The sequence below is a fragment of the Crotalus tigris genome, unplaced genomic scaffold, assembly GCF_016545835.1.
Source record: "Crotalus tigris isolate CLP2741 ecotype Arizona unplaced genomic scaffold, ASM1654583v1 scf7180000019104.112062, whole genome shotgun sequence".
Classification (NCBI taxonomy): Eukaryota; Metazoa; Chordata; class Lepidosauria; order Squamata; family Viperidae; genus Crotalus; species Crotalus tigris.
Window position 1 is genome coordinate 22,364 of NW_024097377.1, and position 22,808 is coordinate 45,171.

Sequence of the window (22,808 nt, forward strand, 5' to 3'; positions counted from 1 at the left end):
CTTATATGGCTGCCATTTCAAGATCTATACTGACCATAAGCCTCTGCTGGGTTTGTTTACCACTACAAACAGACCCCACATATCATTTCTCCTTGTATGCTGAGATGATCCATTTTCCTGTCAGCATATGACTACACATTAATTCACAAACCAGGAAAAGAAATGGGTCATGCAGATGGCCTGAGCAGATTACCCCTGAACCAATTAGAGCCAGATCCTGTTCAAGCCATTAATATTCTCTCCATTCAGGAGTTGCCTGAGTCTCCCCTCAATGCTAGGTACGTGGCTGCAGAAACTGCCACTGATCACACGCTTACATGCGTGCTGACATGGGTGTTGTCAGGATGGCCTGACAAGTGCCCAGATACTGAGTTCCAAAGCTTTTGGCACAAGAAGCATGAGTTTTCCACTTTCAAGGTTGCCTGTTATGGGGTAGCAGGGTAGTGATCCCAGCCTCATTGAGGTCTAGAATCTTGATCTCTCTGCATGAGGGACATCCTGGTATAGTCAGGATGAAAGCGCTTGCGCGCAGCCATCTTTGGTGGCCTGGGCTCGATAAAGCCATCGAGGCCCAGGTGCACGGGTGCCAAGTGTGCCAACAGTCTTGGCCTGAAATGCCTCAGGCCCCTGTACACAGGTGGGAGGAAACTCAAACCCCATGGTGTAGTGTGCATATAGATTATGCTGGGCCCTTTCAGGGGCAATTCTTCCTGGTTGTTGTTGATAGCCATTCCAAGTGGCTAGAGGTTGTTCCTGTTTCCTCCACTACTACTGCCAGGACCATCCAGGTGTTGAGAGGAATTTTTGCATCACACAGTCAATTTACCTGAGTTCCAGGCTTTTCTTCAAGCCAACCTGATCTGGCATGCACCATTGGCTCCCTTCCATCCCTCCTCCAACTGACTGCCAGAGAGAATGGTGTGCACCACCAAAGATGCTCTCAAGAAACTGACTTACGGCAACGGCATCACAGGTTAGCTGATTTCCTTCTTGCACACCGCACCACACCATGCACAGCCATAGGGAAGAGCCCTGCTGAACTCCACTGGGGTCAACGCCTCACCACTAAACTGGACAGGGTGGCTTCATAGGTATCACAACCGCAGGCACCTAGGAGACTTCAGGTGGGTGATCCGGTTTGGGCAAGAAATTATGGGCCTGGACATCTCTGGGTCACAGATCTGCAAGGTCTCTGGGCGGTTGTCATATGAAGTTGCCTTGGGGGACGGCCACATTCTTTGCAGACACATAGACCAACTGTGTTGGAGACTGGACTCTCTCCCTTCTGCTTCTGGCTCTGCTCTGGGGGGGGGGGAGGAGGAGGACCACAATATGCATTCTGGGTCACAGTTTCCCAGGCCTAACAGGCCCTCACTAGCTGCTACTGAGGCTGTTTGGGATTCATCCCAAGGTTCTGCAAGTGCTCCAAACAGGAATTCACTGGATAGGGGGTCATCCCACACATCCATAATTATTCCAGATAGGGAGTCACACCGGGGGTATCCACAGTATTCACATATGTCAGATAGTGCTCCAGACAGGGAGACTGACCGAGGGTATCCACACAAATCACAAGCAGCAAGAGAAAAAGAATTCCATCAGGGGCGCTTGCCTAATTCCGCAATTGCTCCTGAAAGGAAGTCACCAGCAAAGGGGATTGCCATGGAGGCGACTCCTTACTCTGGCACCTCGGGCACGTGCTTGGGAGCCACAGAGTACTGGGGCATTTCTGCTACCCAGCTCTCTCCATTCTGCTGGCCTTGGGCTCGAGGGACAGTGTCCCCAAGAGGGGTCCATTGTGGACTCAGAGACTTCCACCCCTCCAAGGTATGCTGGCTTGGACTTAGAGGGTCCAGCCAGCCAGCAGCTGGGCGAGTCAACCGGGTATTTGGGGCAGCAAAGTCCTGGCCTGCCTAGTCTGGTAGGCGAACAGGTAGGCCAGGCACCCTCACCAGGGTCATCTGGTGATTTAGGGCAGCAACGTCCTGGCCTGGCTAGCCTGGTAGGTGAGCAGGTGGGCCAGGTAATCTCTCTGGGCATTAGAAGGTCGCAGCGGGCCATGAGCCCACCCAAACATCTGAGAGACTTTGTGAGGTTGCTGTCAAATCATGACGGACCTGCTCATGAGGCCCCTGAATAAGGGGAGTAACTCGTGGGTAGATTATTTTGTATTAATTTTGATTTTGGATACATTTATTTGTATTAATAAATACTGAAGGGGGTTTGCCTGAGGGCAGACTTGAGATTCCACACTCTTTGCATTTGAATAATGCAACTGTATGCCACTCTTCCCAATGCATGATGTACATGTGTGTACGCGAAGTATGTTCCATCCAGGGGGGAGGGGTGTTGTGTCCTGAGCCTGCAAAAGCAGGCTCGGGATGTTGCATTGGTCCCGGGCATTCCAAAAGCTGCCCGGGACCAGACAGAGCGGCACCGGCCTTGTGCGCATGCACAAGGCGTGAAAACGCTCTGTTCCTATTGGTTGGCACTGTCCAGGCTTCTGGCCATATAAAAAGGCCTGTGTGCCTTTTGCTTTTGCTTGGTTGTTGTAGAAGGAAAATAAAGTGTTTGTTCAGCATCGCCGTGTGTCTTCATCATTCGCACGCGAACGAAGTATATAACAAAAGGCATACTGTTTCATTCATTGTTTCTCTTCTAAGACTGTCAGGAAGACAGACTAGGAAATTATTTAATCTACAGAAAATTTAAAAAGTGATACTTTCTGAAAATAATAGCTTGTATATGAACCGCATTTGTTGGGTATTGCAAGTCATTTGTAAGATTTTATATTTTCAGTGCCCATAATGACTAGAGCTCAAAACAAAGGCTTTATGTCTAAGATTTAGTTTTAATTCAAGCTTTTGTAATCAAAACCATAGGTAAATCCTCAAGGGCTATTTCTTTTCTTGCAAATTACCTGCATGCAAGAAGGCTTTGTCCAATGATTGTGGAGCCTTCTGCTGCCTTATAAATGTAGAACAAAGAGAAGCAAAATCATTTTTATATCACCTCCAACACATACTTTATTGTCACAGGAAGTGTAACAAACTTAATCTGTTAAGTCTGTGTGGCTTTATTTAGATGCACTTTCTTGATACTATTTCTGCCTCTTTTTTTTTTCTTTTTGCTATTGGTAATTCTGGAGCTAAGACTGCCATCTGGAATGGTTACTGCTGAATTTGGGTTAAAGTTTGTTGTTTTAATATTACTTCCTATCTCTCTAGAGAGAAATAACTTGCAAATAGTTAGAAAAGAGGGTGCACATGACAATTTCATACCTGCCTCTCTCAACCTCCATGTGTCAGCCAGAGATCTAAAATGCTGCTAGGCCCAGTTTGGCTTAAATTTGTGTTCAGCTCATCACATGATCAGAGATGCCTAGTAAAATAAGATCTGCACTCATATTCAAGAAAATGAAGAACAGAATTTTCCTTTGGACCTTTTATTTAATACATGGAGGTCAAATAGAGTGGAAAGGACAAGCATGACTCTTTTTCCCTATTCATTTTCAAATTCATATTCATCTGACTGAATACTGTAACTTGATGACTGTTCCTCTAAATCACTTTGATAACCAAAAATAGGTACTGTATAATCCAGGAACCTAGACTGTGACTTTTGCAGTTAAGGTTTTTTAGTTTTTCATATAATTGAATGGAGAATGGAAGAAATCTTATTTTATCATATTTCAGTACCTGGTTTTCTTTTCCAAAGAAATTGGAAGTTGCTAAAGGAATTATTTAAAGCTATTTAGAAAAGATAGGATGTCTTCTTTGTTCTTCTTGTTCTTCTTTGTTTACTTGATGTGGAGCCAGAATTCATGCTGTAATTTCTACCCATTCCTTTTTTATTTGACTTGCAAGAAATTAATTGCAAGCCTGAATTTTTTGGAAAACTATTTGATAATAACAGAAATATATTTGCTTTCTGCACCTAGAAAAAACATCTATAGATAAAGGATAGTAAGAATATATTAATTTTGATTATTGTACAGAAGGTAAAGAGTATACTTACTAAAACCTTTACTGATGATTAATGAAAGCCCCATAGGAAAATTTTCACTTATTAATATTGAATATTGTATTTCTTTAAAGGCACGTGTCTAGTATACTTTTTTTTGGCGGGGGGAGAGGGGAAATGTTCTAATTCCTAGAAGGAACTGAAGTTAATTTTTAGACCAAAGGTTTGGAAATACCCTAATTTGCTATCATGAAAATGATGTCTCTTATGCATGCTTTGCTTTTGAGTTGCTGAATATGTTTCAGAAACTGCTGGAGTTATTTTAGCGATGTAAACTAAACTGATTTTTTCAATAGGAAACATATACCAAGACTGGAGAGGAATAGTGATATCAGATACCACAGTTCCATATACGATGCTCAGCAGTGAAGAACATCAAGCAAGATTAAAACAAATAACAAGAAGGAAAAGGTCCAAGGAGGTATGTAAGATTGCTCCAGTTAGTAAAATGTGTGGAATAGTTTAAGAATTACAGAAAAGAATGATGAATACAGACACCACTTAAGGAAATTCACTCTGTAACTATCTATTTTGCTGTATAACATACTTCATTAGGTCTTAGAATTTATCTTAAAGAAAGAAGAAATCCATATGATCTTACATACATTATTTTAAAATATAGAAATATTTACCATCTAAAAACTATGATTGGATAGAGCTAGGCCCTTCCTAGCAGCAGAATAAAGAAATTTTCAGACCTTAATCTCCAGTAGTTATGGTGTAACAATGTCAAACCATATTAGCCTAGCTTGGTAGGAGTTAATATGTAAACATGGAGGTTTATAGTGGGAAAAAATAGCATTAAGAAAAAATTATGTACAAAAAATGAAGAATACAGAATTCACTAGCTTTCTGGTTGCTGCTATTTGCAAAGTTTAAAGAAGTGGCAATTATTCATGCACTAGTTTAAGTACTTGGTTTAGGTATCTAGTGTACAATGGGAAACATTTCTACCATATTCGTGGAAGGTTGTTTAAAACAGAAATTCTTAATTATAGCAATATACCATTAATAATTTTATTATGTAAATCAGATTGCAGAAATTTATGAAGTTTATGAGTCAGTGTTAAAATAACGACATCTGTATTTAATCATACACAGACCATAAATATTCAGTTAGTTGCAATCAGCTGCAGCTATGATAGCTCTGAGTTGCATCTAGAAATCTCCCTTGGATTATTGATGTGCAGGTATGGCTCCTGTTGTCATTACTGGTCATGTGATGGAATAGAAATGTGATGGAATTTTCTGTGAAGCACATTTTCAGTGATATTATATTATGAATTGTGGTGTGATAATGCACATTGCCCATAATTTTCTATTTCACCTTGGCACTTGTTAATTATCAGAAGTAGTTGTGGTTTCCTAATCTGCGCTAGCTGCAAGGAAGAAAGTTGGTGAGGATGGAATCAATAGCTTTCAGACTTAAAAGAATCATTATGCCTATGAAGGCCATCAAGAGGATAACCAAACATCCATTAACTTAGAAATGGAAGAATTTCTTTTTCTAAAATTTAGCTCTGTATAGCTTAGATTTTTATAGTCCCGAGTAAACTGATTTTCTGTATAGATACTTTCATTCTAATTGGCAGTAAAGGGACTAATCTTTCTGAATCACATCTGGGACAAAATAAATCAATTCCTACTAAGGAGTTAAATGTCTGAAGAACTGAGATTTACAACACTGCCTGTTGTAATCCCCGACATTACTATCTCAAGCCTCTTGCCACCCAAAGGGTTTAGAAAAAAATCTGGGCTAATGAGAAAAAAACAAATTGTTTCTCTCATTTCTGAAAATATAAAAGCAATTATAACTCTTAAGTTGCCTCCATTTGTAGGTGAAGCATCTAAGTTTCTTCCTAATGAAATAAAGAAAAACTAGATAGTCATATTAATTATTTCAGAAATAATAGATGATTGGTTATTAAGTAAAAAAGAAAACTAGGGAGAATCCAGATTGGACAGATTTATTTAAGTTTTGAAGGTAAAATACTCTCAGAAAATAATAATTTCAGCTCCAAGATTTAAGGAATAACTTCCTCATCTTATCTAAAGAAAAAATACCGTAATTTCACAATCTGGTATGGCTTTGGAAAACCAAGTAAAATTTTTCACAATTAACTAATTATTAATACAAAACTCGTTTGTCCAATAGTTTTTTTTCACATTAGCTCAATAATAATTGACGACATGGGTGCTTTTTTCACAAATTCAAACACAGGTAACAAGTGATATTTATTTATTTACTTGTTTGTTCATTAGATTTATTTGCTGCCCATCTTGACTTTGAGGCAAGCTATAAAACCATAAAATATAAATATTTTAAAAACAATAAAATAGAATTACAATCAAAGATAAAATTACAGCTAAAAGATAAGAATGGAGGGAGTATGATGTACAGCGGGGAGGTGGGATTTTCTCTTAATCCATCCACCACGCCCAGCATCACAATCCTTCATTGGGGCCCCAAGCCAGCTGGCAAAGCTAGGTCTTCAGGGGTCAGAAAGTAAGAAGGGTGGGAGCAGCACTCACCTCAGAGGGCAGGATATTCCAAAAGGCAGGAGCTGTAGCAAAAAAGACTCTTCTTCTGGACCCTGCCAGCAGAATTCCTTCACCAATGGCCCCCAGCATGCCTTTTCTGCCAGCATGGGTAGGTGGGCCAGTCTCATTGGGCTGATACAGTTCCTGAGGTAACTTGGACCTAGGCTATGCAGGATTTTCAAGTGGATAACCAACACCTTGAATTGCACCCAGAAGTAAACTGGCAGCCAGTGAGGTTTACAGAACAGTGGTGTAACATGGACCATTCTAGAGCCTCAAGAACTGCCTGTGTTGCTGCACTTTGCACCAGTTGCAGCTTCTGAATGCTCTTTAAGGATAGTCCAAACTTCAGAGGACCAAGGCTTCAGTGACTGAATGCAGGGACTCCTGATCTAGGAAAGGCTGCCACTGGTACTCAACATGAAGTTGTGCAAAGGTTCTCCTAGCTATGACTGCCACTTGCTCTTTGAGCAGGAGTCATGAGTCCAGGAGAACCACCAAGTTGCAGACTGGGTCTGTCTGGGTTAGTGCAACCCCATCCAGAACTAAGGATGTTAAAGTTCCATATCTTGAAGCTCCATGTACCCAAAGCCACTTGGTTTTAACAGCATTCAGTCAAAGCCTTTTGTCTCCCATTCAGCCCCTCCCCCCCAGGCTCCAGGTTCTGTGAAAGGGCAGCAGCAACATCACTTGGATCAATATAAAGTTGAGTATCATCAGTGTACCTCAACCCACAGTGATGGACGATCTCACCCAGCAGCATTATGTAGATGTGAAAAAGGAGTGGGGAGAGTACCAAGCCTTGTGGCATGCCACAAAGAAGCTTTTTTGGCTAGATGTCTCAGTCTCTATTAATACCAGTTGGGATTAGCCTTGGAGAAAGGAGCCAAAAACTGTGCTGCCTAACTCTAAATCCCATAGATGGCCCAAAAGGATAATATAGTCAATGGTATTGAAGGTTGTGGAGAGGTCAAGGAGACCAAGGATGGTTGCACTATCCCCATCCCACTCTTACCAGAGATCATTGACAAATAAGACTGCTAAATCCTAGCATAAATGAATGGTAGTAGATTCACACATACAAACCCACACCATTTGTTAACCTTTCCAGCACCTTGGGCATATCTTATTGCATTCTCATGCATCTCCATCTGCATGATGCAGTTGTTAGACCAGGAGTGGGGAGACTCAGTTCTAAGTCGAACCTCAGCATAGAAACATACTGGATTATTCTGGACAGCTGCTTGCTCTCCTCAAGCTACCACACAGGGTTATTGTGGGAAAAATATTGGAAATAAGTATTGAGAATTGTAATCCAAAACATGTAATATTGTATAATTATATTGCTGTTGCAGAAAGTTATCAGGGAAGAAGTACACTGCACTTTAAAAGTTAAAACATGATGAAAAGGGTACAGGTAGTCCTCGACTTACAACAGTTCATTTAGTGACCGTTCAAAGTTACAATGGCACTGAAAAAAGTGACTTATGACTATTTTTCACACGACTGTTGCAGCATCCCCCTTGGTCATGTGATCAAAATTCAGAAGCTTGGCATCTGACTCATATTTATGATGGTTGCAGTATCCTGGGGGGTCATGTGATCAGCTTTTGCAATCTTTTGACATGCAAACCCAATGGGAAATCTGGATTCTCTTAACAACCATGTTACTAACTTAACAACTGCAATGGTTCACTTAACAACTGTAGAAAGAAAGGTTATGAAATGGGGCAAAACTCATTTAACAAATATCTCACTTAGCAACATATATTTTGGGCTCAATTGTGGCTGTAAGTTAAGTACTACCTGTATTTTGTCCACCTGTATATTAAAAAAAAGATAGTGAACAGATTTTTCCGCCATGAAAGGACATTTCTATTAGTTTATCCTATAATAAATCCACTGGGAACAATCTCCCAGGATTATTCCCAACCGGATAATGGTAGAATTATTTTAATTCTTATTTCCCATGTTGCTTTCTTTGTAAGATAATGTACCTCTATTGTAAGTATTCATACATGTATGATGATACATTTTATTTATTTAGTTATAAAAATTTGAATTTGCATTTAATTATTGAAAATACATCTCAGCTTTTCCAATTCCCAAATCAATAATAGTAGATGCGTTTGGAATTTCAGTTTCTTAAATGTTACTACAACTGCATCAGTGTGAACACTTGTAATGGGGATTTCCATTTCCCTGGGGGGGGGGGGAAATCAGAATATTGCATTCTATTAATGCATAATTTGAAAAGCACTTACCAATGCTGTGATATTTAATTAAGTGAGTTATCTAATTTAGAGTGGATAGTTAACTTTGAGTGCTTAAGCAATTGTTTAAAAAAGCTCAGTTTAAAAGATAACTGCATATCTCCTGTTTAAAAAAAAAAGTTCATATACTGAACTTTGCTATTAGCCATTTAAAGGGTTTATCTCTTGAATGGTAATCTTCTGACTGATACCTGAAAATGGGACCTAATCATTCAGACCTAAAAAACTATTCTCTAAGGTTTATTTAGATAAGTGCTGTGCATAGCTTTGTTTCGAATAAGCTCCAAATGGAGTAAATGATTGATAATATAGTATATACTTGGATCATATTCTATTTTTGCCATTATTGCATATAAAACCTTAAAAAGTGCTGCTGCAATAGTTTTTTCATTTCTTGTTTAATTTCTGGTAATACTTCCTAATATTTTGTCTTAAGCATGTGCAGTTAAATATTTCTTTGGCATTTTAAACTGTGGAGACAGAAAGACGCAGAAAGACGCAGTTAGAGTCTTCTTGTGAGGACCATATATGTTACTGAATAATTTTGGAATTACCTGAAGATTAAACAAAGTTATTGTGAAAAATTGCAACCCATTTCTTCTTTGCTCTTTCTATTCTAAAAGAGACACAAGGAGTTTGTTAGCTATGGAAATAACTATTTAAAACATGTCTGACTCATCAGTTTAATTCCACATTTTCCTTAAAATAGAGAGTTAGGAATTACATTTCCTACCACACTTTGAACATTTAGCTTTAAAGATAGGATTGGTCTTCAGATAAGGGCCAGCAAAGTAGAGCAAGAGGTGGGTTTTCTTTTCCACTCTATTGGTTATCATACCCCGAACACATACTTGCCAGTAAGCTAGAAATCCTCAATATAGCAGTGCTAATGATAAAAATAACAATAATAATGAAAATGAAAAATAAATTCAATAGTATCACTTCCTGCCTAGTATTACATTTAACAGCACTTTTTCCCTTAGATGTTGCTGCTGCAAACTGACAAAACGGAAAAACAACAGCATGGTTCACATAAAGAAGAAAGGAAGACTCCCAGGTATTATTTGTGAAAAACAGTATGCTTTATTACTAGTTTATTCCCCCAACTTTTTAATTTGCAAAGCAAAGATGTATATGAAGATGTACAATGTGATTTAATTCAGCTGTTTACATAATACAGTAAATTTTGTGTTGTACATTTTTATTTTCTTCATTCAATTGTGAATGAATTCTTGGCTGGGTCCCTGCAATTTTCTTGGTAAGGTTTTTCAGAAGTGGTTTGTCCTTACCTCCTTCCTAGGTTGGGAGAAAGTGATTGGCTGAGGTCATCCAGCTGGCTTTGTGCCTAAGATGGGATTAGAAGTGGGCTCCTGATTTTAGCCTGATACCTTAACCACTACACTAAACTGGCTCTACATATGCAGCACAAAAATACTAAAAGAAAGCGATGCAGAAGATCAAGATCTGTTTAATGCTATCACAGAATGTAAAAGTAAAGGTAAAGATTTTCCCTATCCAGTTGTGTCTGACTTTAGAGGGTGGTGCTTATTTCTTAGCCGAGGGAACTAGCATTATCCGAGGACACTTTCGTGGTCATGTGACCGGCATGACTCTACACCGAGGGACATTGAATTCTGCTATCTTCCCACTGAAGTGGCACCTATTTATCTACTAGCATTTGCATGCTTTCAAAGTACTAGCTTGGCAGGAGCTGGGGCAGGAACAGGAGCTCACCCTTATTGCATGGTGCTTTGGTCTCAAACTGCCAACCTTCTGGTCAACAAGCCCAGCATCTTAACTGCTAGGCCACCATGTCCCCATCACAGAATGTAGGGCATAGAATAATGGATGAGTTATAACAAGACAGATTCCTTTGAAGATAAATTTCTTACATCGAATTTGATAGTAGAGACAATTATCTAGAGAGCTCTGGATTCTTATTCTTCCCTGATGTATTTAGTGAGAGATTGGATGGGGACAGCCATCTGCCACAAACAATTTAATTTTAATTCCTGCATGAAGCAGCGGATTGGACTTGATGGCCTCTGTGCCTCTTCCAATTCTACAATTCTATGAAAACTGTTCCATCTGCTAAGTGACAATCCCTCAGATAGTTAAAGGCAGCATTCATATTTCCCATTAACCTTCTTCCCCCCTAAATATGTCCAATTTTATTTTTCACAGATTTAGGTTTTGGACTCGTTATCAGATTGGATGCTCTCTAGATTGCTGATATCCTTCAAAATCTCTTGTCCAGAATTAGTAATAGTAATAGTAGTAAAGTTGGAAGGGACCTTGGAGGTCATCTAGTCCAACCCCCAGCTCAGGCAGGAAACCCTACACCATTTCGGACGAATGGCTGTCCAGTCTCTTCTTAAAAACTTCCAGTGTTGGAGCATTTACTGCTTCTGGAGGCAGGCTGTTCCACTGATTAATTGTTCTCACTGTCAGGAAGTTTCTCCTTAGTTCTAGGTTGCTTCTCTCCTTGATTAGTTTCCACCCGTTGCTTCTTGTCCTGCCTTCAGGTGCTTTGGAAAATAGCTTAATTCCCTCTTCTTTATGGCAGCCCCTGAGATATTGGAATACTGCTATCATGTCCCCCCTTGTCCTTCTCTTCGTTAAACTAGACATACCCAATTCTAGCAACCGTTCCTTATATGTTTTAGCCTCCAGTCCCCTAATCATCTTTGTTGCTCTTCTCTGTACTCTCTCTAGAGTCTCAACATCTTTTTTACATCGTGGTGACCAAAACTGGATGCAGTATTCCAAGTGTGGCCTTACCAAGGCATTGAAGAGTGGTATTAATACTTCACGTGATCTTGATTCTATCCCTCTGTTAATGCAGCCTAGCACTGTGTTGGCCTTTTTGGCAGCTGCAGCACACTGCTGGCTCATATTTAGGTGATTATCTACTAGGACTCCGAGGTCCTTCTCACAGTTACTACTATTGAGCATGGTGCCACCTATGCTGTACTTGTGCATTTGGTTTTTCTTGCCTAAATATAGAACCTTGCTTTTTTCACTCAGTCCTCCAAAAGAATATAATATAATATAAAGATGAAATAATATAACACAGTTGTATCTCAGTACTCTTTGTTAAATGTTTCCAGGAGGCACAATAAGTACCAAAAAGATGAGTACCAAACAAATTTTTCCCATAAGGAATAATATAGTGGGTCACAAGGCAGCTGGCATAGACAAGTTCTAGCTTGTGCATTGAACACCAAACAAACGAGTACCGGGACAAAATTTTCACATCAAAGTGCATTAAGTACTAAATTCAATGAGTTTCAAAGCAGTTGAGTACCAAGGTATCACTGTATATTACAATATAAAATATATTAAAAAACTATATCCTGCTGTGCTGCTTACATTGCGTAACATGCTAAATCTTGTAATGTAGCATAACATTGTAGTGTTATTTTAGCAGCTGATCACTGTGGAACAGACATATAATAGTATGTTAAACAGTATCCTTTAATAAAAGATACAGTAGCTATCTAAAATTCCCATTAGGTGCTAAAGATGCTGTTCAATACCTTTCTTTGTATCATGGGCACAATTCAACTATAAATCCTTCACACCTGACTGCTTTTGTTAAGATGGAGGCCTGCCCAGTCCCAAGCATGATACTTAAACACAATGCTAAGTGTTATGTGGTTTCTGTATAATCCACTTAAGCTGTCAAAAGTAAGGTTCATATGTTATATTAAGCCAAACCACATCAATTCACCTGATGGCATATATTATTTATGGATTGTGTCAATATATAGTTTAGCCTTAGGATAATGAGTTTCTTAAATTAATTTATATTGGATTTGATCATGTTGGCTGAGATGTATTGGACAACTATTCTGTATATGGCAGCTCTAGCCAGCTTGTCCATATTGATTGGAGATATTGTAGAGGAAGAGCTGGATCAGCTTAGGGTAGCCAAAATCAGAATGTGTCTGACAGCATCTTTTCAGACAAATACATTTCATTAAAAGGCATAAGGTTTTGTGAATTGCAGCTCATTCTGTCAGCTGAATGGATGGCAAAACTGATGTAACATTTAAACTGAGATAAAATGGAGAGGGGAAAAAAGAGGGGAAATCAGTGATTATGCAGATGCAAATTACATGTAAGACAAATTGTAAGTATATTATTAATTAACAAATGTAACATGTTCAAATCAAATCAGTTTTTTATTATGGCCATAGACCAGCATATGCAATGTATTAAAAACCCACTATGTTTGCTGAGACTTCTGAGATGTTGAAAGCTTTTGATATATGTGAATTCAGCAGTCTCTCATTTAATTTTGCTGGTAAAGTTTCTTTGTTTCAAATAGCTACTTTGAGATTTGTAGTGGTGTCCTAGGATGTTAAAATACTCTGATATGAATTTGACCTTGTTTTGAGTCCTGATGTCAAACTTGTCCATTAATTATTTTGTGCAAAGTCTGATCTGTTTGTCCTACAGAAAATTCAGAGGGCACTGCTGACAAATGATGGCATACATCACGTTAGGGAAGACTATGGGAAAGCGCTTCTAAACTTAGTGTGAAATTCTCAAGGCCTGTGATGATGCTGTTGGTATAAACATGATGCAAAATAGATATCTGGTTTTGTTTCAAAGTCCCATATTAGTATTATTGTTGTATTGTTTTTCTTTTGTGGTTTGTTCATATGTGGCTGAACATATGAAACTGTGGGTCTGTTAGCATGAGCGTGAGAAAGTGCAGTGTCATAATCCAGGATAGGTTATAGTTTGCAGATAGTCCTTGCTATGTGGCCATAATTGGGACAGAATTTTTTTATTGCTAAGCAAGGTGGTTGTTAAGTGAGATGCCCAATTTTACAAACATTTTTGCCATGGTTGTTAAGTTAATCATTTCTGTTGTTACATGAATCACGCTGTCATTAACAAATCTGGTTTCCCACACTGACTTTGCTTGTCAGAAGCTGGGTGGGAAGGTCACTAATGGCGATTACAAGACTCTGGGACCCCACAACCATTGTAAATATATGCTCGTTGCCAAGTATCTGATTTTTGATCATGTGATTGTGGAGTTGCTGTGATAGTCATAATTGTGATGACTGGTTGTAAGTCAGTTTTTTCAGTTTCATTGTAACTTCAAATGGTCGCTGAATGAATGGTGGTAACTCATTGACTACCTGTAGTAATAATGTGTTGAGTGGCTTGAGTTGTGAGCTCTAGGTGACAACCACTGGTTACTAAGGCATGAATGATCATGGGCAATGCCTTCTGATATAAGAAAAGCTGCAACTGTCTGCCACCTGCTCCTTAAACTGGACCTTGAGCACGAGGACCCCCAGACTGAACACCAACTGGGACAGTGTAACCCCAGCCAGAGTTAAAAACGGAAAATCACCAAGTGCAGCCCCTCAGTTTTGTCAGGTTGAAGTGATACCAGTACATCTTCTAGATACTGGGAAAGCATCTTTACAACATCACTAGGATGGCCCAAAGCAAAAAAGTATCATTATCATATTGCTGATACTTGACCTCATGCTATCAGAAGATCTCATGTAATGGTTTTATGTATATGTTAAATAGGAGTGGGGAAATTGCTGAGCCCTGTGATAGCTCTCACAAACACTGATTGGAACTGGCCTTGTAGGAAAGAGAAGAACTACTGAAGAATCATGATTCCCACTCCCAACTTCCACAGCTGGTCTGAAGAATACCAAGTTCAATAGTACCACAAGGTGCTGAGAGATATCCTATCCCCATTCTGAGCACAGTCATTTACAAGTATGATCAATGCCATTTTGCTATACAATATATGACTTGACTTGAAACTTGTTTTAACAGGTCCAGATAACTGACCTTCTCCAGACCCCTTTGAAGCTACAGGTCTATCATATTTTCAACAACAACATTCTTTAAAAAGGGGACATTGGAGAACTAGATGAGACTTAGCCATTTGTTAAAAATATCTGAATGGAATCAGTTTGCCAATTGTGAAATATTCACTTTCAGCACCTGTATTTTAATTCCCCTGAATTGAAGAAGGCTGGGACTGAGGACAGGGGTCATAATCATAAAATAATATTAGAATCCAAATCCCCATATTTTTTAAAATATGCAATGTAACGTTTTAATGAATCTCAGCTAAAGGACACTGGAAGAGGGGACAAGAGAAGACAGATACCAGATGTATGAACTTTATGAAAATCTGGCAGTCCTCATGATCTTATTATAAAAGGCTGGATTACCTAGGAGAAGCAAGAAAGATATATAACATATGTTTCATGGACTCCCCCATCCCTTCAATATCTATTTCAGTCTTACTGCTCTGAATATTGCATTATATTTAGCACAAATGTATATGCATTTTTTTACTATCTTACTGCAGTTCATAAATAAATCACCTATTATCTGTTTGAGATCTCTAACAGTTTGCTGCTAATCCTCAATGGATTAATATGCTTTCAGTGATAATCCTTTCATCTGTTGAAGTTCAAAGATACTTAATCACTAAAGTTAATGCTTCATAGAATTTCCAGTAAAATGGTACCATCTTCCATCTTTAATAGAACAATATAAATATTCTATGCCATTTGTCTGGCTCTTAATAGCTGTACATCTCAGCAAATGACAACTTGTTCCATGTGTAGTCATAACATTCATATCAAGAGGGTTTTTCTTTTACTTTTTTTAGAATAATGGGCAGCATATTTATAGCCAGCCATTACCTAGTATATCTACTATTAAAGTTATGAGCAGCAGGGAAGTGAAACACATAGAAGAGAATATTTGTAGCTCAGGGTTGAACTGTGGGGTCCTTGGTGCTCCCTGATCTTGGATGTTTTCTTTCAGAAGTTTCATTACTAAAGTAGGCCACATCAGTGATAGCAGGGAGTCAATTTTTTATGCATCCAAATTCATGTTCTGCCCCTGTTGTCCATTATCTTGAAGCCACTTTTGAAAAAAGAAAGAGGCAGCAAAAGAAAAAAATTAAAAAATTGTGAATAGGCCATCAAAGTAGGGTATTATGGTCTTATGGTATCAGTGGAAATAACAAATTCTGCTTCAAGGTCACTATGCATTATGCAGCTGGCACTTGGTTCTGTTGATTAGTACTTCAGCCAAAGGCAAATTGCCATTACACAAGAACTACATTTGAGCAGAATAAGAAATTTGGACATGTTAGGGGAAATAGAATACCTACTTTGAGATAATTTAAATTGGTAGGGGATTGGGTTCAGAAGAAGCATACATCTGATTTTGAACTTGGCAACTTTTTCGGTTGGTTTAGACACATATTTTCAACTCAGAAGCAATTTGGCTTTTAAAACAGCCAAAATAAATTTCCCTTTAATCACTTCCAACCTGTTAGCAGATGGGTAAACAGCTTTTTTATAACTGGGGCAAACAAAATACTTTAGTATCAGCCAGGAATAATTAAAGGCAATAGATAAATCAAAGTATATAATTCAAGATAGATAGATAGATAGATAGATAGATAGATAGATAGATAGATAGATAGATAGATAGATAGATAGACAGACAGACAGACAGACAGAAAGACAGACAGACAGACACTCAGTGGTGGGATTTAGCCAGTTTGCACCACTTTGGCAGAACCGGTAGCTAATTTTTTGTTGCCCTGGCCCAGAATGGACTTCCGGAAGCGGCATCCATACAGAGAACCAATTGTTCACATATTTGAATCCCACCACTGCATATACTGTGTTTATATATGTACATATATCCGTATTACAAGAGCAGTATCACAGTGATTACCCCCTAGTTAATGAGCTGTAACATTTGGAAAAAAGATTTGTTTTGCCAGTGGAATAAGAAACATAGCAGTGAAATACAGTAACTAATGTATAAGAAGACTATATTGGCAAATATGTATCCATAGATTAATTTATTTGTTGAGTGTGGATGGAACGTAGGCTGCACATAGAGCACAGTTATGTTGTGCCTATCAATCTCAAGATTCCTGCAGTAGTAATCTTGACTCCTATTTATTCAAATGAAGAGTGAGCATATATTGGAAAGGTTTTACATTTGAAACATTTTGGTGTGGAATAGATTGTTCCAAGATTACTAGAATTTCAAAGCTTGAAACTGATTTGTGATAAGGATAGATAAGCTTTATTTTTTTGTTTAACCAATTTATATGACCAAAGTATATACTTGGATACAGAATAAACAGTAATAAGCAATAAAAAACATGTAATGAAACAAAGTGATAATGATTATGTTATCCATTCAGTTGTGTCTGCATCTTCGCAATTCTATGGGCCAGGTCTCTCCAAAATTTCTGATTTTTGAGTTTTTCCATGTTGTGGCTTGTGTCAGCTTTGATGGTATCCAGCTTTATGTTCTTTGATGGCCTGGTTTCCTTTTACATTAACTCGTCCAACATAATTGCTTTCTCCAGTAAATTTCCCCGCATGACATGGCCCAAGTAATTGAGACGCAGTTTCATGATTTTGCCTTCTAGTGATGTCTGGTATTATGTGCTCTAGCACTTGCTTGTTAGTCACCTTTACTGTCCAAGGAATATGTAGGATCCTTCTCCACCACCACAGCACAAATGAGTCAGTTTTCTTCCTGTCTTGCTTTTTTAAGGTCCAGTTTTCACAACCATAGGTAGTTATGGGGAACACAAGAAAGCAGATTAACCTACATTAGGTTGCCAGGCTGATATCCTTGCTTTTCCATATTTGGCTCATGTTATCATTGCTATACTGCTCAGTGCAATCCAATGTTTTATTCTGTGCTGCATGCACAGCTTTGAACTCTCTGCAATTCTAGGAAAGTGAATTTTTCTTCACTGTCAGTTCTGAATGTTTTCATTCCTTGCAGTGGTCATGAGCTTGCTCTTTTTGATGTTCAGAAAGAGACCAAAATTCTCGCTTTCTTCTTTGATTTTCTTGATCAGATGTTCCAGGCCTTCTTTGGTTTCTGAAAGAAAAGTTATATTATTATTAGCATATTGAAGACTGTTGATGTTTCTTCCACCAATCTTTACCATAATTTTTGATTCTTCAAGATTTAGCTTCCTCACGATCATTTTGATATATAGATTGAATAAGAAAGGGGAGAGAATGCAACCCTGCCCACTCCTTTCTCTATCTTAAAATGAAACAAAGTAGAAAAGCATAACTGAGAACAACAACATGCAAACAAACGGGGGAAATGTTACTCTGTGAGCTGCCAGTCTGTCTCTTCTACAACACAATTTAAATATGTGAATGTATATATTAGCAAGCATTCACTAAAAAGTGAATGACTACACACAGCATCAAAATTATTGAGGAATTATTCATGAACTCATATAAGTCACATTAATTGGTAAATATTTGAGATGTTGATAACAAAAGCATATTTCATCAGCTTTAACTAGATTGCTTGGAAGCAAATTAGTATAAATTGTACTTCTATTTTTAATTATGACTTTGAGTTGATACAGTTATTTAAAATATTTATATTCTCACTGCAATGCAAAACATCTTCATATGGTATACAACATTAAAATTTAAATGTAATAGGATTTATAATAATGTAATAAAACATAGAAATATGACCTCATTGAAATATAGAATCGGGCAAATTTCAGCAGTGTGGTGAAATAAATATTGAAAGTTTGTCAAACAATGAAACCTCCAAAATTTTCAGTGTAACCCACTCCCTGAAACTCAGAAATTATGCCCTTAAATCAAATTGTTTCTGTTTCATTTCAACAAAACATTTGGAATTATAAGACAAAACAAATGGTAAATGAAAGCAATATTACCGATTAGCTTGATTATAATTAAAAATAATAAAATAATAATGGTGATGAAGTTAACAATAGTGATATAAATAGGTTTAGTTATGATGATAATTGGCTTCAGAAAACATTTGTAATACTATGTTTTTTTGTCCAACTTATTTTGAACTTGTCCCTGCCATTATGGCTTCCAAAATAATATTGAACGGAACGTTCAGACCTAGAAAAATGTATGTATATATACTTTTCCTTGCTTTCAATAATCTCTTTTTCTATCTGTTCCAAAGAACAGGTTAAACCAATAAATCAATTGGTTATGTTTCCGTTGCTGTTTGCCTTAGCCAGATGCATTTTATTCAGAAACAAACTTCAATGTTCCTTACAAATATCTTTCTTTTGCACAATATTCCTTAATCTATCTGAACTCTCACACTGCTGTTTTTCTCAGAAAATTTATGACACTTCATATATCCATAAAGAAATGTGAGGCACTTTTAAAGAAATATGAGTTTAAACTCGTGAGATTTAATGTGTGAAGCTCTGTTTTACAGTTTCTATGCAGTATGGCAGGTATTCTTCTGAAGCATTTAACATAGTTATAATTTTTATTTCAGTGTGCTGAACCCCAAAATCAACTGGAACCATTTGTATTTTCTAATGCTAGTATTAGAGAGAAAAAGGGGAGAATAACACTGCATTGTTTTGAATGCCTTTTTGGATTTCAGCCACAGGTTGGATAGCAATATTGCTTCATATTCTCCACTTCCAGAAATTTCCATTCTTTTATATTGAAATGTTTAATTATCCATTATTTCCATGTTTATTGCAATTGATTCTAAGCACTGTATTTAGTTTAAAGCAAAGCCTTCCTAATTTCCTCCCTTTCTTCCCCTCTCCTCTCCTCCCCTTCCCTAGAAGACGAAAACATCTTAATATAATTAATGAGAAAGTGAAAAGGATTGGGCCACATTTAGACATATTTGAAGCTTTTAATAAAGCCCGAAAAAATCATACACTGGAAAAAATTGCTTCAGCTGCCACCTGTATTCAGAAACTTTTCAAAGGATGGTTTGAACGTAGTAAATTTAACAGAATAAAAATGAAGGTAATGTATTTGAATTTCATTAATATGAGATATTGTGATATACTATAATGGATTTTATCTCTGACATGTTTGCGTTACTGTAGTTAGTACCTTGTCCAGCTTCAATAGTAATGTTTTACATAAAATAACATTAGTCTCAAAATTTGAAAGGTGCGGAGTTGACTTATACAAGAAATAATCCCTATGATCATCTGAATACCCAATGATTGTTTAGAGCCCATGCTAGAGAGTACTGGGCTATTTGGACAAATAGTCTGGTCTATTAAAAGGGCAGCTTTCTATTTAGCAGAAAAATATATTGTCTGCAGTCTCAAACTCAATATGGACTTCATTTTACCTATCATCAAGTTGTTATACACAACAACCTATATCTTGTTTCAACCATTCTATGATTGTCCTGGCTTTTTTTGTCTTCTGGCTAATTTTGCATTGTAGCCATATCTTTTTTTGTATGAAAAACTAGTATTTTCTGCCCCCAAAATGCTTTTTTCTCCCAAAAAGGCAACTGGGCTTTGTTTTTCCTTGAAGTTATTTTGCTTCTCATCTAAGAGCTTTTCAGTTCTGACTGAATGGTGGAGAATAGAAGAATTTATATTCCTTACAGTCATCTGGTTGTTAGCCCTCGTTCTGAGAGTTGTTGAGGCAGGCCCCTTGGAGGTTTCTCTATGCCATCAGGGTCACCTGAATAATGCAAATGGGCGTGGAATCTTCTTGGAAGTACTGAAAGGACTGTGTTGCAAACAGTAGATAGACCTGATTACATCTCTTCCCTTCTGTCGAGAGAGGGTTGTTCAGTTTTAACATAGATGCCCTCGTTGACTCCTTTTTCAAACCAGTGGTCCTCTCTGCCAGAATGTGGGCTTTTCTGTCTTCAGAAGAGTGGCCTTGGTCTTTTAAATGATGGATTGCTGAATCTTGTCCTGATGAGTTTGTTCTCTTATGTTGTGCCATATGTTTATGAATGGTTGTTTTGTTTCTCCAGTGAACATATCTGCACATGACTCACTGCATTGTACTGCAGATATCATATTGCTCAGTTTGTATCTGGGTGTTTTATACTTGGGGCCGACAAGCTTCTGCCTTAGTATATTCTTGGGTTTAAAGGGTGCATATATTTTGTGTTGGTGTAAAATCCTCCTGAACTATTCTGATATTCCTACAATCAGTAGTGGGATTCAGCCGGTTTGCACCACTTTGGCAGAACCGGTAGCTAATTTTTTGTTGCCCAGGCCCAGAATGGACTTCCAGAAGTGGCATCCAGACAGAGAACTAGTTGTTCACATATCTGAACCCCACCACTTCCTACAATGTGTGGAATGACAACATTGCTTTGTTTATAGTTCTCTTCTTTGTCTTTTATAGAGAAGCTACTGCTGGGACTTTTTTTTGGATTTGATGAAGGCCCAGTTGGGACAGTCACATGTTCTGAGGGCTTCCTTGATGTGTTTTAGTTCTTTTTCTGTTCCATCTTTGCTGGTAGGCAGACCTTTAGCCCAGTGATGTAGGGTTCTGATCACTTCAAGGAAAACCAAAATCCAGTTGCCTTTTGTAAAAAAAAAAAAAAAAAAGCATCTTTGGGACATATGAGAATCTCATAGACATCTAGTATTTTCTGCTACCAGGTTTTTATCATTTCCATATATAAAACTTCAGCAGACTTAGATTTTTGCTATAAAATCTTTTGGTCTCTAGTGTGAAAATGCAATATTACAAGGGATTTTTATTTTGTTTTTTTATGGCAATCTCTGGAAAGTTTTCTTATTTTACGCCCCTATAATTTTTTACCCTGTAAATGTTGTTTCTCCAATACCACTTTACATGTATGTATGTATGTATGTATGTATGCACGCACACACACACACACACACATACATATATTTGTAATATACAGGCTAAGAACCATGGACCAAATATATTAGCTGTTATAAAGGAGTATCGTAAAATGATGTTTCGAATTAAACGCCGTTGTGGCATCTTGGATACAAGTACACCACTAATATTTGAACAACTGGAAGACTGGCTTGACAATAAAATGCGTACGTATTTCTCAGAATAATCTTTTGAGATTATTCTTACCATATCTTTGCTAATTATTTCAAAAACTATTCAATATCTTCAACTGAGGTGGCTTGCATTATCTCAAAGGTATTGTCTTTTTTTTTAGCAGAATTAGTAATATACAGTAAATGAGATCTTTTGGGAGAGACACCATAGTTTAGTGATAGAGCACACATTTTCCCTGCAGGAACCCCAAATGCAATTTGTATAATTTTCACTTAAATGTATCATGTGATTAACTGTTAGATCCTGGGCAGTAAGGATATATCTTGGCAAAATACTATTACTACGTTTCTGAGCACTGAGTTGCAAAGCTGTATGTTCTGGCATAGCACTTTATGTTGCTAGCAGCTTTCTTTGTTTCAGTGCAGATCTCTGGTCTAAAATACCATACCCAACAAAAAGCAAGCAAATAAACAAACGAGAAAGAAGCATGCTAAAATGCTTTATCTTTTCCCCTTCTTGTACTTCCTCATCTGAGAAACTTTAGTTGAATTCCAAAAACAACATGGGGAAAGTACTGACAGGAGTTGGAAATGGCAAGTTGTAAACAAGAAGTGGCAAAAAGCTAGTTAGCATCCACTTCTGTCTCAATGTCTTCATTCAGAATTTCATGCCCTATTTGGCAAGATTCTAAGTCATTAGTATATCATACTCGACTCACTACAATATTAACTGAGCCTAAGTTTAAACTTTATTCCTCTGATTTGGAAGCTAATGCCAAACAACCTTTCTAAGGTGTTGTGCCCATGTAATTGAAGAACTGATAGTGGATATATCTTGTAAAATAATCACGATCTCACACAATAGAAAAAGAGATCTTACAAGATACATTTAGTAGAACTGTGCACATTTTGAAAAAGTTAGGAGTAAATATGTCAGCACAACAGGTGTCAGTGGCTCTACTGCTTAAAGAAGGGTGTAATTTCAGACCCACATGGAAGCAAGAAAAAGCATTGGACTATTTAATTCAGAGGTATTCTGCTCAGATCAGGTCCAAAGCATGTCTAAAGGATGTGGACTGTACATTTGGATCAAATGGTAAAGCAACTATTTATTATGTTTTTAA

At 37.7% G+C, this 22,808-nt stretch overlaps 1 protein-coding gene across 1 annotated transcript in view; it reads left to right on the forward strand.

The window, feature by feature from the left end:
* Nucleotides 1-4,348: 4,348 nt before the first annotated feature.
* The window catches only part of LOC120315416 (IQ domain-containing protein M-like), a 65,028-nt gene continuing 46,568 nt past the window's right edge, over nucleotides 4,349-22,808 (forward strand). The window contains exons 1-4 of the mRNA XM_039359711.1: nucleotides 4,349-4,444; nucleotides 9,821-9,894; nucleotides 19,492-19,681; nucleotides 21,573-21,717. Of these exons, the coding sequence (XP_039215645.1) occupies nucleotides 4,379-4,444; nucleotides 9,821-9,894; nucleotides 19,492-19,681; nucleotides 21,573-21,717 (475 nt within the window). The 5' untranslated portion in view covers nucleotides 4,349-4,378. The remainder of the gene's footprint in view (nucleotides 4,445-9,820; nucleotides 9,895-19,491; nucleotides 19,682-21,572; nucleotides 21,718-22,808) is intronic.